The sequence below is a fragment of the Hemicordylus capensis genome, chromosome 6 (assembly GCF_027244095.1).
Source record: "Hemicordylus capensis ecotype Gifberg chromosome 6, rHemCap1.1.pri, whole genome shotgun sequence".
Lineage (NCBI taxonomy): Eukaryota > Metazoa > Chordata > Lepidosauria > Squamata > Cordylidae > Hemicordylus > Hemicordylus capensis.
Window position 1 is genome coordinate 12,069,327 of NC_069662.1, and position 15,230 is coordinate 12,084,556.

The 15,230-nt window shown below is 44.1% G+C and overlaps 1 protein-coding gene across 1 annotated transcript; it reads left to right on the plus strand.

The window, feature by feature from the left end:
- The first annotated feature begins 7,036 nt into the window (after positions 1 to 7,036).
- LOC128330873 (olfactory receptor 11H6-like) lies at positions 7,037 to 10,252 on the plus strand. The gene is made up of 2 exons (XM_053264236.1): positions 7,037 to 7,080; positions 9,305 to 10,252. Exon 2 carries the CDS (start codon positions 9,305 to 9,307, stop codon positions 10,250 to 10,252), a length of 948 nt encoding a protein of 315 aa, XP_053120211.1. The 5' UTR covers positions 7,037 to 7,080.
- Positions 10,253 to 15,230: the final 4,978 nt, after the last annotated feature.

A 15,230-nucleotide genomic window follows, 5' to 3' on the forward strand; every position in this document is an offset into this window, starting at 1 on the left:
AGTGTAGCCTGCTTCTCATTGCTTGCCAACTACTTCTTTCCACTACCACAAAGTTCTAATTCTTAGAAATTCTCTTTTAAGAAACAGAATTCAAGGAGTGAGACCTTCATAATGCAGCAGTGAGTTAGAGTATAGGGACAGATTCCATCGCAGTAAACATGTAAAAAAAGCAAAAGCAAAAAGGTTATATTTATTTTACTGTATGTGGAAAACTCAACTGGTGAGTGAGTGTGTGTATAAAAAACAGAACATGCCATATGTCATTTGTATCTATATACTGTATACTCTGGTCATCGGCAGCTTGCTAAGTCTGTTTGCCACTGGCACAGTATGTTTGTGTCCACATTTGTTGCTCAAAGTGGTCCAACTTCAGGACGTGAAGGGAAACAATGGCTGCATTCACATGTAACGTGGAGCCGCAGTTGAGTTTCAGTTGTAGTGAGCTTCATTGCTGCAACCTGAACTTAGACACAGCCTGCATTCTGTCCGAATGTGGAAACACAGGCTGCGCTCCCTGGAACTAGGGTTGAGGGAGAAAGCTCCTCCTTCAACTCTGGCCATGAATGACTGTGTGGGTTGTCCTTCATGAAAGAAGGAAGCCCACACCGCCAGTTCCCCTTCCTCTCTGTGGGCTTGCTGACTGCAGAGAGGGAGCTCTCCGTTGCATTCCAATTCAGAATGGAGAGCAGGGGGAGTGGGAAAAGAACTGTGGGCCCATTGGACCTGCAGGTTCCGCGTTACGTGCAAATGCAGCCAATGAGTACCTGTGGAAATTATGTTTGACCACAGCAAAGGGATGAAATCTCTCTCTAAAGAGTAGTTGTTTTATAGCATTATCTTTGAGGGACACATTCCAATTGACACCACATAGTTATCAAAGGCATTCAGAAATTCATGCTGTGATGCTGTGAAGCCATAAGGGGTTGCTCAGAACCCACTTGCTACCCCATGCTACAGCTGCTTTATTTGTTCCCCATCTGAAGATTGCTGGCTTGAAGCTGATGCATCCTCCTCAGCAATGTATCCACAGCAGAAGGAGAGGGAGGAGGGTGAAGACCTCCTCCTCTGTTTCTGACTGGTTGGCTATGCGCTAAAGCTCAACATACCCCTCCAGTCAGCAAGACAGGCCTCAGAAAATTAGCACTGAGTACTCCCGTTGAAATTGATAGGACATGCTTTGGGGAGCAGCCAGGCGAGAAGAAAGGTTTTTCATCTGTTTGCAGATGCTACGTAGATTCTACCTTGGTTGGCAGTGCTAGTCAAGACAGTTATGTCAGAGGAGGCAATTGTATATCTTCTAATCTAGTGACGATGAAAGCTAATAGAATGACTAAATGGTTTCTTTGTATGCATAGCAAGGTAGAAAGAATGTCCTTTCTATTTGAATTCTCCTCTGTGTTGCTCAGGGGTGTATCTAGGGTGGGGCAGGCAGGGCACGTGCCCCGGGCGCCACTTGAAGGGGGGCGCCATTTTTAATTTTTCCAAAAAAATTTAAAAATGGCCACCAAAAACAAAATGGCCACCACACATGCTCAAATGGCCTCTGTGAGGCCTTAGGCCATGCCAGGCCTCACAGAGGCCATTTAAGCATGCACAGCAGCCATTTTGTTTTCAGCAGCCTTTTAAAAAAATATATATATTTTTTTTAAAAAAAATGGCCACAGCACATGCTCAAATGGTCCCTGTGAGGCCCTAGAGGCCAGTGGGGGGAGGGGTAACCTTTGAAGACCCCCCCCAACGGCCTTTAGGAAGCCCCCAAAGGAGCTACAGGTAAAGAATTTTTTTTTTAAAAAAAAATATAATATAATATAAGTCACTGTACACATATTCAGATTGGCACTATGTACAGAGAATCAGGGCTTGTGAATACTGAGCTGAAGCTTATGAGCTAGGATTGTATTCATTTGCTCTTACTTTGCTTCTTGTGATAAGTGAGTTAAATGTGATGTCTTAATACTATGACTATTAATGGTGAGTTTGTCTTTGAATCAGTGTGAAATCCTTAGTATTAAGGCTCACTGGGAGTTTCTTGCTCTCTTTCTCTCATTTTAACTGTCTTTCTGAAAGACTAGAATATATTCCAAGCAGTGACACAGTTTACTCTGCATATCCTTTAATTATTTTCAGAGTATCTGGGAAAAGTCAAATTCTCCATTGATTTTTAAAACTTATGTAATAGTGATGCTAGTAGATGCATAGTAGAGAATTAGACAGGCACTTCTGTTTAGTTTTCCAAGTACAGCTCCACATAGTATTTGGGTATTTCATGAGCCCCAGAATACTGAAATTGGTAGTTTTCCAGCATATTTTGGTCTGGCTACACCCACTGCTAAATAGTTTTTAAAAGATTAAAAGATTAACGAGCTTGACTTGTACTTTTCAGCTGATATTATGGTAAAATTATCTGAAAGATGGGTGTCAGATGTTTGGACAGGGGGCACAATTTCAGTGCTTGCCCTAGGTGCCATTTTCCCTCGATACGCCTCTGGTGTTGCTGTTTCCTGTTCAATGTTCTGGAACAGTTGGCTAAATGATCAGTAGAGGAGAACACCTAGGAGGTTCTATTTATGGGCAGAATACAAGTATTTTCTAAAGCATTACAATCTGGTTTTTCAAAATGGTCCATGTTTAACACTCAACCCAGGAAAACAACATCTACCTGTAGATATTCCCTGTGTTTCACCATAGCAGAGGGAGGCATCCTGTCTCCAAAGATATTTTGGAGTGTGTGACACCCTATGTGTCCCTACAACAGTCCTAAGTTTGGTCCAGATCAGTTAGGCAGTTTACATCATAGGCCACTTGCACCTCAAATGTCCATGCATCCCCCATCTTGAACTGGAGTGGATGACATCATCACAAACTATGCCACTTAGGTATCCCTATGTGTCCCTACAATTGTACCTAATTTGGTCCAAATTGGTTTGGGCATTGTGAAGTTGATAGTGAGGCACCTACAGAGAGAGAGATAGAGAGAGAGAATGAGAACTACGTGATCTCATAAGCTTATTTTGCTTAAGGAAAGCGGGGGTGCATTATGGCTGTAGATCAGCGCCTATTGTCTTCCAAAACAGTTGCTGCAGCCAGAGATGGTGACCACAGTATTCTAAGTGAGAGGTTCTTCTCTCCCTTCTGAGAGGGATTCCTGCCTGCAACCTTGGAGAAGCCACTGGTGATATTTCAGTACTCCATAACAAGAGCATCTGTGCAGAGCATCTGCACGCTAGTGCTTGGTTGCTCTCCTCACCCCCTGCCACAGCCCTCCTCTCCTCAGAGATCTCTCCACTCTCATGTGAGCTGCACTCCAGCTGCTGCTCCTCCATCCCATTGCTTCCATCCCCTCACCCCTCTTGGTCACAGCTGCAGCATTGCTGGCACCTATTGGCCAAGCTGCAGCCCCCTATCCCCAGAGAACTCCCCATCCTCACCCGAGCCCTGTTCCTGCTCCTCCCCAGAGGCGCAGCAGCAGCTGTTGACCGGGCCCTTCCTCGCTGCTGTCACCGCTATGGCAACTCATTCCCCTCAGGCTGCTGACAGGCCCAGGCCCAGGCCCATCCCTTGCCTGCCTCCCTCCCTCAACCAATGGCCTTGATAGCCTACCCCAAACAGCAGTAGTGGTTGACTGGGCCCTTCCTTGCTGCCGACACTGCCATGGCTACTCATTCCCCTCAGGCTGCTGACAGGTGTGGGACCGTTCCTTACCCACCCTTCTTTCTCTCTTCCTCTCCCTTCTTTTTCTCTCTTTCTCTCTCCTACACTCGCTCTTCCCCTCTATCATTCTTCCCCTCCCTTCTCTCTCACTCTCTCCCCCTTCCCACCCTCCTCCCTCCCTCCTTCTCTCTCTCCCTCCCTCTCTCTCTCTCTCTCACTCACACACACCGGCAGCCTCCTTCTCCTGAAGGGCCTCTTTCCTCCCTCATGACCCCTCTCTTCGCAGACCCCTGCCCACTGTCCTATATATATAGAGGGAGGGAGGGAGGGAGGGAGGGAGAGGGAGAGATATTCCTCTCCTCTACAATCAAGAACATCTTCCAACCAGTAACAGTTGCATTCAGTTGCCTTAAAAAACACAGGCTCCTCCTCCCTATCTGTATATGGAATCCCTACTGCCCAATCACCACGGTCCTTCCGCTCATGAACTCATGAACTCTCATGAGAGCTGCCATGCACGGGATTAGCCACAGGTACGCCTTAGATAATTATATATATAGATAACCAGCACTTTGTATTTTGCTTAGAAATGTATCGGTGGCCAGTGCAGTTGTTTTAAAATCAGTGTTATCTGGTCCCTTCAGGTTGTCCCAGAGACCCGTCTGGCTGCCACATTCTGTATTAATTGCTGGACTACGTACAAAGACAGCTTCATAGAGATCACATTACAGTAGTCAAACCTAGAGGTTACCAGCATATGCATCACCATTTTAAAGTCATTTACCTCCAGAAATTGATGTATCTGATGTATCTGATGTCTCCTGCTGATGTCCCGTGATAACTGAGCAAAGAGGCACTTTTTTTTTAAAGTAGACGAAAACAAACAGCCTTCTCTGGAGAGACAAAATGGAGACTAGCACTGGAAGAACAAAGAGGGGAGGAGTCCAGCACTTTTATCCATGACCCTAAAAAAACCCAGTGGTCACTATAGGACATAACATCTGAGAGCCGATGCTGCCAGAGTCCTAGCTCCAATATAAAGTAGGCTAAAAACACACCATTGAAATGTTTGTATGGGGCACTACAACTGTACTAAATTTGATCCAGAATGGCCCAGGTATTGCAAAGTTATTAGGGGGGACACACAAACAGCCATCTTGAAAAGGGATCTGGAATTCATTTATGGAGTATCAAGGTTTAATGTCTCCTATAATCTTATCATGTATACCAAGTTTGGTGAAAATAAGTTAGGCAGTTCACAAGTTATCCCACTCCCACCCCAAACATTCACACATCCACCATCTTGAATTGGGGTGGATATGATCATCACAAAAATACACTGTTGCAGTGTCTCTATGTGGAACTACAACTGTATGAAATTTGGTCCAAATTGGTCCAGGCATTGCAAAGTTGTTGGGTTTCACATGCCCATATCCATGTGAGGTGGGGACACTCACATGGATATGGGCACAGAAACAGCAAGGTGATCTCATAAGACTACTTTCCATGAGGAAAATAGGCTAAAAACAGCTACTGGCACACCTTGTCAACAAAGGAAGAGAGTGAGTGATTCTGTTATCCATATCTTGGACCTTCCTGAAGAACAGCCTTCCCTAAGCATAAGCCCACCTTTGAGATCTCTCTTCTCCATGAGGGAACTGATTTCACCAACTTTCAGCCTCGTCTTAATAGCTAGCCTCAATTTACTGGAAATACTTCGTATTCTATGCCACTTGGGTGTAGAGCATTGGGTAATCATGGACACAGGAAACTGATATTGCACTGGGCCATGAAAGAATGGAAGAAACATTGGCTGTATCCACATGTAACATGGAAATGTGAGTCCAATGGACCAACGATTCTGCTCCCCACCCCACCCCATTCTTCTGTCTGCATCTGGACGTAATGGAAAGGAGGCTCTCTGCAGTCAGCAAGACTGCAGAGAGGAGGGGGAACTGGCTGTGTGGGCTTCCTTCTTGCATGAAGGACAGCCCACAGAGCCAATCACAGCTGGAGAGAAGGAGGAGCTTCTTCCCTCCACTCCAGTTTCAGACAGCCACGCCTGCAGTTCTGCATTTGCACATCACACAGGCGGCTGTTAACCTTGGGTGGAGCACAAAAACTCATTACTACCCAAAGGTTTAGCATGGACTTTGCAGAGTGAAACCTTGGGTCATGCTCCATTTGGAACCGGAGTTTCATCAGGATGTCCTGCTCCATTTGGATGTACAGTTATTGCAAACTCTGGACCCTTCAACTCCAGTTTCACATTACGTGAGAATGGACTGATTCAGAGAGTACCAGGTTACCTTTATTTCTACCTACAGTAGAACAAGGAAAGGCTTGAAGACAATGGTTAGCCTGAATCTTGCAAACACATAATTTACATAATAGTGGTGCATGAACAGACACATGCACGAAAAGTCCAAGGGCTTCAGGCCTCAGAATAGAGTCCACCTGGCCAAATCCTTAAAAAGATCTATATATATAATTCTCCTGGGTGTGCCTAGGAATGTGTGTCCCAGCGCCCAGCTGATTGGCTGGGCGGCGCACGGGCCTGATTGGCTGAGGCACAACCAGGAGGATTGGTCACCACAGCAGCAGCAGGCCTGGCCGCAGAGGCCAGAGGCAGCGGTGGGCCCAGCCCAGCCATGGAGGCAAGGCCTGGGGGCGGGGAGCAGAATTGGCGGTGGGGAGGAAAGGCGGCTGAGCCTAGAAGTGGTGACTGGGGCAGAAGGTGGGGGGGAAGAGGTAACTGCCGGCCCCAAAGAGCGTACAGATGCTCTGTGCAGGGTCAGCTATTATTGCTCTATTTGCCATGGAGGGATCTTTACTTCACTCCTTGTGACACGTCATGCTAATAAGGGAGAAGAGTTTTAGCCAAGCTTCTCCCTGACATGCTAGTTTTCTGTGTACAGGGGCTGTGTTGTTGTTGTTTTTGTTGTTTACTAATGTGTAGTAGTGCCTCCTGTCCTCTGAAGCAGTTCCTGCAGGACAGGATGTACTTGGTGCAGAACAGGGTGGATGATCAGCGTATTTTGAATGGGGCACAACACCAAGCCATCACAGAACCTTCTCCCTAATGCATGGCATCCATTTGGTTTCTCAAAGTGGTCTGTTGGTCACAAACACCAAACCCAGGAAAACAACCATTCCCTATGAAAACTGCCAGTGTTTCACCACTGCAGGGAGATGCAACCTGTCTCCAGACAGATACTGTTTTGTTGGATCAGTGTATTGTTCTTGAGGGACATGTTCCCAAGCGCCACTAAAATGTAAGACAAAAAGCATTCTAGATTGGTTCTGCATTACAGGTTCTTTCCTTTTCTTCACACAGCACACTCAGACCACACTTGAGCAACACCAGAAGCACAAGATTCAAAAATAAGCAGTTCACCATTTCTCCCAAATTCCAGTGCAGAGCTTGTGGTGAGATGAATCAAGCGTATACTGGATGAATCAACAGTTTGATTGCTGCTGAAGAAGAGAATAAAGAACTGCATGACAAAGGCAAAAGGGGTGAGAATCACAGAGTGGTAGATTTGAATAAGGGCCATTTTTAAAATTATTGGACTTCCTCGAAAGGAAGCTTTGACAGCTTCTGTCCTTCCCAGGCAGCATTTAAACAGGCATTTAAGATGCATTTATTCATCCAGGCTCGTAATTAGACTTCTAGAATCTGTCATTGTTTTTCAATGGTTTTAATGTTTTAATCTGTGTTGTTTAATTGTAAACCGCCCAGAGATGTGCGGTTTGGGTGGTATATAAATATGCTAAATAGATAAATAAAAATGTTGATAACCCCTTATAAATAACTGTCTAATCAGGGGAGTGAGGGGAGACGTTGTGGGAGAAGACAAGGAAGAAAGGATCATGGGAGGTGTATCTGTGATTCTCAGCTGCATCATACATTTTAACTTAAACTAACAGTCAAGGACTCAGATCAACTGCTTTGCTCCACTTAGATCCCACAAACAAAGTCCGGTCAATGACAGTCCCCTATTTTGCCCCAGACCACAAATGCCCTATGTGCAAAGGGTCATTTAACTTGTTTATTAAAGGGAAATGACCCAACAACAATTGTGATGGAGGGAAGGAGCACAAACTCTAGCTGATTAGTCCTCCCCTTGTTTGGCTTTGTTGTCCTTTACTCAAGGCTTCTTAAAAGCTACCCTATGAGCAGTAAAAGAAATAAAATGGTTAATGGTTTTAACTTAATGCATATGAAAGTGTTTGAATCTCCCTTGGTGGGATTGTCTATCTGAAGCAGAGATAGCATCATGTCTTCCTCTCCTCTAATGCTGGAAAATATTACAGTAGTTGAACTGTCACTGGGCATTTAGGACATGGTTGAGAGAAAATCAGAAAGGTCTCAGCAAAGTAATCCATTCACTCTTTTGCGCCTTCACCCCTCTCAGCCTCCTGATAAAGGCTGCACTGCAATTCCATTACTAGCTGAGATTCCTTTGACTAGCAGCATACCTGTTGCCCAGTCTTAAATCCAGACTGGGGTTGCACAGCTTGAACTATGAGCTAGGAATCTCTATTTCAGCTCTCACTTCAGCCATTTATTCAGTGGGTAACTCCAGGCAAGCTCCTCTCTCTCAATTGGACCATCATTAGTAGTATTGGAATGATAATATCACTGTGTCCTAAGAATTGCTTAGGTGATGTGACATGAAATACGGTACTTTGATTACTGGGGGGAAACACTATTTAACTGATAAAGTGTATATTCAGCTAAAAGCAAGAAGACCCAATCAATCTGTATATATAATTAAATCTACATTATGTAAAGTGTTTTCAAGGAAAAATATTCTATTCCGTGAAACCTTTTTTTTTTTTTTTTTTTTGGAGGTTGTTCTTGACCAGCCTAACCCAACCTGGGGCAGCTCAGCCTGGGTTAAGCTGGTAGTGAGAAGCAGTTGGATCCCCACAGATCCTGACACTTCCCACCCTCCTAAACAACCTGGCTGTTAGCCAAGGTTAAGGGTGAACCCACACCCTTAATGCAGCTGCTGTGTATCATGTGTCTGCTCAGACTGAATTTAGCCCAAGGAGACACAGAGATGGGTGCATAGAGTGCCCATCTGATAGGGGAATAATGCACATGTTGAGTTGCACTGTGGATTGCCCAGAGGCCAGAACAAGAAGTTCCGGCCCCAGATCCTTCCACCCTGCTCTGTGCTTCATGGAGCTGGGCTGCTCATGTGAGAGCACGGAGTGCACTCCCACCACCAAGCTTTGGATCATCTGTGGGGAAGGTAAGTTCTTTGGAGCCTTCCCCGCCCTTTTTTGTTAAAATATTCATAATTTAACTTGGTAACATTTAAGGGCACAGTAGCAAGAATGCAGAAAGAATTTACAGGCTGGAGGCAATATTCACAAAGATCTTCAAATACCTTTCATGGATATGGTCATGTTTCCATGGCCCCAGATCTGTCTGTTTTAATGGCAAGTGTTGGTGTACAACTTGTTTAGGATAGCTGGTATATAATCAGAACTGCTAGGTTCAGGGCAATTGTCAAATGCAATCTGAAATACCTTCCTCCCCTTTATAAGTAGCATGCCTACTTTTATTATTCAAAGGAAATAGGTACATAAATGACATTTCCTTGTGATATGTATTAATAGTTTTGTTTCTTTATTCCAGATGGAGACAACCAATGAGACTGGAGTTAAGGAATTCATCTTACTAGGCTTTGGAGGTGGGCAGCAGAAGCGGTTCCTACTCCTCATCTTTCTCACAGTTCTCTACATATTCACTTTGGCTGAGAACATTGCTGTTATCACTCTGGTGAATCTAGATAACCACTTGGCCCAACTACCCATGTACATCTTGCTGAGCAACTTCTCCTGGCTGGAGATCTGTTATGCGACCGCCACAGTGCCCCGTATGCTCTTTGACCTGACAGCCTCTCACAGGACTATCTCCTTCCATGCCTGCTTCCTCCAGTTTTACATCTTCTTCTCTCTAGGGAGTACTGAATGCTGCTTTCTCTCAGCCATGGCCTTTGATCGCTACTTAGCCATCTGCCAACCACTGCGCTACCCACAAATGATGTCCCGAGATTCTTGCTGTGTCCTGGTGGCTGTTTGTTGGGCCCTTGGCTTCGTCTATAACGTTGTCCCAGTGACTTTGTTCTCTAAGTTGTCCTTCTGTGGACCAAACATCATTGATAATTTGTTATGCGATCCTGAGCCAATTCTGTCTCTAGCCTGCCCTCCTCTAGGAAACACTCCTCTCATTGCTCAGATTATCAGGGATGTTGGAGTTTTATTCAATGTCTTGTTTGTTGTGCTATCCTACAGTGTTGTGATTATCAACCTGATGAAAACATCTAGCCAAAGCAGTTGGGTGAAAGCCTTCTCCACCATATCTTTTCACCTGGTAGTGGTCACATTATTCTACAGCTCAGTAGCAGCGATGTATTTAATTCCAGGTGGAGAAAATCAGTCAGAGGTCAATAAGGCAGTCACACTCCTCTACACAGCCATCACACCCTTTCTCAACCCCCTGATCTACTGTCTAAGGAATGATCAGGTGAAGGAGGCATTGGACAGATTGCTGAAGAAGAAGGGGAGATGGCTGGAGCGATAAAGGTCCCTGTGAAATGTGGGGAGGAAAGAAGGTAACCATGTGAAAATACTCAACCACACACCTAAAGTGAAAAAACTCAACTTGCATCCCAGAAACATGGGCAGATGATAGCAGCCTAGATTCCATGGGCAATATAGAGGTATGGCCTTCGTTTATCACACACTTTCCAGGTGCCCATTCCAACAATTATCCAGTTCTGAGTGTCTATACCTCCAAGAGGAAGCCCAGGATAGAAAAGGAATTATGTTGATGTGCCACTCACCCTGTTTCCCAACTTGTCTTCATGCTTGAACTGATGGAGGTGGTTTCAAGAAGGGCATTGAAGACATCAGGCCTTTTGGTCTCGGGATACTTTGACCTCAAGCTATTTGTCCTATTGTGTTTTTATAGTTTGTTTATATGCTTGCTTGCTTGCTGGTTGGTTGGTTGGTTGGTTTGCTAAGTGCTGTGATGTGGTCTGCCGTTCAAGTGGATGAGAAGGGCCCTTTCTTTATTCTCCTAAACAGAAAGGAGTCAGTTTCTGACTAGTAGCTACGTGTTTCCACCAGTCTTTGTTTCACCCATGATCTTGATCTGGTAAGGGGCATCCTTTTAATCCATTAACAAGAATGAAATGGATGTGGTTGGGTGGAAGGAGTCTTGGGGGAGATACCATGAGATGAATCCTCATGCTATAAACAAACCAAGGGTTTTCCGAACATCTGTTAAAGTATTCTTTAGGTACTTGGGAGCATTACGAAGTAAGCTAAAGGAAAACACACAGCACCATACACATCAAGCTAACCCTGGGGTTATTATCAGTTATTTATAATGTAACTCAGATTCTCTTTCCCTTAGTAGGGATTATAACTAAAGACTAACAATAACGTAGCAGGTCTCAGTGCTCAAGCACCAAGGAAGGAAGAAGGAAGGAAGGAAAGAATTTCTCCTCAATAGTGGCATATCTAGGAAAATTAGCACCTAGGACAAACACTGAATTTGCACCCCTATCCAAACATCTGACACCCATCTTTCACATAACTTTACCATAATATCAGCTCAAAAATACAACTCCAGACACTTTCAGAAGAAAGAGGTTGTAAGCAACACACACGAATACACACATACAACCACATATGTGCCAGTCGCCTTCCCAAAGAAACACACCACATCTGTGTGCTGGGCATGCCTCCATAGAGCTAAGCAGTGAAAGCTCTCTTTAGCAAATGCTCTGCCACCTCAGCAATCCTCACTACAGGTTGCTGCCTCCAATAAATTCAGGTATGGGTTTTTTCTGTCCAAACAGCTTTTGCCTTAAAGGGAGATGGTTGCAATGGGAAAGCAACAGGCAGACTGGACAGTAAACTTTATGTCTAGTTTATCAAATTTGTTTGTTTGTTTGTTTGTTTTACATTTTATATCCCACTCTTCCTCCAAGGAGCCCAGAGCGGTGTACTACATACTTAGGTCAATCAGAATCACAGCATGACTATTCAATGTGTCTTTTAAAAACAATTGTGTTCAAAGTAAAAAGGGAGTTGCATTGATTTTTTAAAAGAGATTCTAAAATATAACTTTTTTAGAAGGTAAGGAAACTTGAGCAAATCTACTTGGGATGCACAGACAATAAAAACTCAAGTACAACTCAGCTAAATGGAAGGGAATAATTTGCAGCACGTTAACCACTTATTTCAAAAGACAAACCATTTATCAGTATGGTAAGACTGCACAACAGAGGGATGGCAATACATTGCAAATGCAACATTTCTGAGTGTGAATTCTTACAGCAGTTTTTGTTTTTTGTTTTTTAAGCACCACACAAGTTAAAGGCAGGCAATTTCCAAGTTTGAAATCCCCAAACCTTATAATCAGATTTCATGACAAATATGCAGATAAAGATAGAGCTCTGTATAGAGAATTAAACAGCATGCGAGTGAATATTTCCATTTTATTCCTTGCCTCCCCCTGCCCACCCTTTGGTTTTGCCAGCTTACAAGGAATTAAACCAACATTATATTTTAAAGAGATGTTTTGTCCACTTACTTTTGTGCCATCAATATCTGTTTTTAAAATGCTCGGGTCCATTGCATTCTTCTGACTCCCTAGATCAGGGGAAAAACTAGACTAGGGCCTCGCAGAGGCCATTTGAGCATGTGCGGTGGCCATTAAAAAATGGCCACCGCACTTGCTTAAATGGTCCCTGCAAGGTCCTAAGCCTTACAAGGCCTTGCAGAGGCCTTTTGAGCATGTGCAGCGACCTCCAAAATGGCCACCACACTGATCTTTGTAGGCCTGAACAGGCCTGAAATCAGACTGGGATGGGCTGCGGCGGGGTTCTAAGAGGCTGGCCGGGAGAGGCGGAAACTTTGCGCGCGCACACACACACACACACACACACACACACCGTAGCCTTTAGGAAGCCCCCCAAAGTGGCTATAGGTTTTTTAAAAAAAAAATTGAAAAACAATCGTGAATTGGGGAGGGAGTGGAGGGTAGCATGGCACTGGTGCCCCCACAAGTGGAGATGAGGGCATGTGCCCTGGCTGCCCCCCCCCCCGACAGTTTCACCTATGCTCCTCAGAACTAACTGCCAAGAGCAAATCAGAAAAATAACTGTCCATAAGGAACTATTTTCCCACCATCACTTCAGCATTCTATTTGGAGGAGGGAACTCCTCTTGACTGACAGCCCTTGGAACCACTCTTCTAGCTCTATCAAATCCCATTGGTTACAGCCACTTTGAGTCACATTTGGCAAAAAAAAAGGCAAGAAAAGGCAGCATATAATCTTTTAAACTAAAACACAACATAGAACAAAACAAATGTATTTGCATTTGAACAACAAGAGCACCCTCCCCTCCACTAAGGCAGTGGTTCTTAACCTGGGAGTTCATGAGGAATGCCCAGGTGGTCCGTGGAAAATCTTGGCTGCATTGAATTTAATTTGCTTCCTGTTGAGCCAGAATAAAGTTCTGGAAAATAGCTATCCTGAGTACCACACACCACACACACACCACACTAATTTTTTCCTGGATCCTTATGAAAAAATATATAAGGCGGGGGTCCATGAATAAAACCTGAGGATCTGGGTGGCAGGGGATAGGTACAAAATGGTTAAGAAACCCTGTACTAAGGTGTTCTGCACAGCCTATTTAAGATGCCCCAAAATTAAGCAGGGCAAAGGGTCAGGAAGGAAAAAAACAGTTGCTTAGCAACCATGTTCTATTCACTTTGAGAAAGAGAATACAAGGCACATGTGATGTCCAGGAAGATTCCCTTGGAGTCATTATTATGGAATAAATAAATAAAGTGACTTCCCTCCTCTTTTATGTTAGTTCCAATTGTGTACTTTTGTGTGTTCTATGAAATACGATAATATGCAAGCAAATATGTAAACTGTTGGAAGTGAAGGACTATACACTGTCTCTTGTCTCAATGACAGTGGAGGACAGACTAGTGAGTCAGAGGGCTACAGGGTCAAGACATTGGTCATCCCTTCTCTACTGCTCTGACACTATCCCTTTGGAATGTAGATTACTACTCTTAGGGACTAACTTACTTACTTCCTGCTTTGCACTTCCTCTCTCCCTTCTCTTCCTGTTCCTCCTTCTCCCTTGCAACATTATTATTATTATTATTAAAACTTTTATACCGCCCTTCCAAAAGGCTCAGGGCGGTTTACATTAAAACACACAAGCTCCTCTCTCCCTACACCATGTGTGCAGAGATGCAGAATCCATCTGCATCCAGCTAGCTAGCTAGATTAGAGATCCTAATTCCTCACTTTCCTGTCCAGAATGGAGTTTTCTAATAAATACCATATATATTGATTTGAAACTATGAGCTGGCTCCAAGTTATTTTACTCTCAGCATACATGTATGCCTAGCCAAATTCCGCTGTGTTGTGCCTCTGTGCACTCTGATATAATGAAAAAGGGTTTCTCCTACCAGAGAGAATTCCCAACATAAACATCATTCATTTTTTGCCTACTTTCCTCATGGAAAGTAACGTTCTGAGACTGCCTTACTGTCATTCATGTGCCAACTGGCAAGGTTGCTTATTTATTTATTTATTTATTTATTTATTTATTTATTTATTTATTTATTACATTGTATATCCCGCTCTTTCTCCAAGGTGCCCAGAGCCTGCCATTTCAAAAACCTTTTCCTGCATTTATGTATTTTTTCCTTTGATGAGCATGACCTGCTTTTGTTCAGCACTAAATCACATCTTACTTTCAAAGAAGTAAGGCTATGCTATACTTGCTGCAGAAAGGTTCTCCCCCACAGACACACACTCCAGACACACATGTGGCATCTGTAACCACTCTAATAGCTTGAAATGGGAGCAAAGACCACAATGGAAATAAAGGGTGAGTTGCTCCCACTGGGAGAAGAAGAAAGCCAGCTGACCATTCATGGAAATGAGAGGGGCACTCAGGGGAGGGAAGGGGGAATAGGAAAGCTTGTGACTTGGGTCTTTATCTCCTTGGGACTTATAGCCTTCTTTAGGAAACCGCAGTTCTATAATGGGGTTGTGTGAATCGATTCAGGTACAAAACAATCTGTACTCAAATCTACCTATTTGGGGTGATTTGTGGACAAAACATATCACCCTTGTATCAGCTGGTCAAAGACCGTAAATAAATACTAAACTAAACTATCACCCCTGTGCTAGCTGGCCAGATTTGGGTCCAAAACAAATGGCCCAGATTTCGGACCTGAAAAATTTGTAGATTCAGACCTCCACTTTGTGGCGACCCCTCTTGCTGTCTCCATTTTGTAGCAATAAATTCTTTTGAAAACCCTGCCCTCCCAAGCTTCAGATTGGTGACAACGAGTGTGCAACGATCAGCTGGCGATTCCCGCCTGGTTCCAGATTGGCTTGTTACCATTCAAATCTTGTGTTGCCATGGGTGACTGACCCCGCATTGGCTAGAGGGTCAAAAGAAGGGCTGAGGGTGGGGGGAGTTCAAAGGAGGGATTTTCAAATGTTCTTA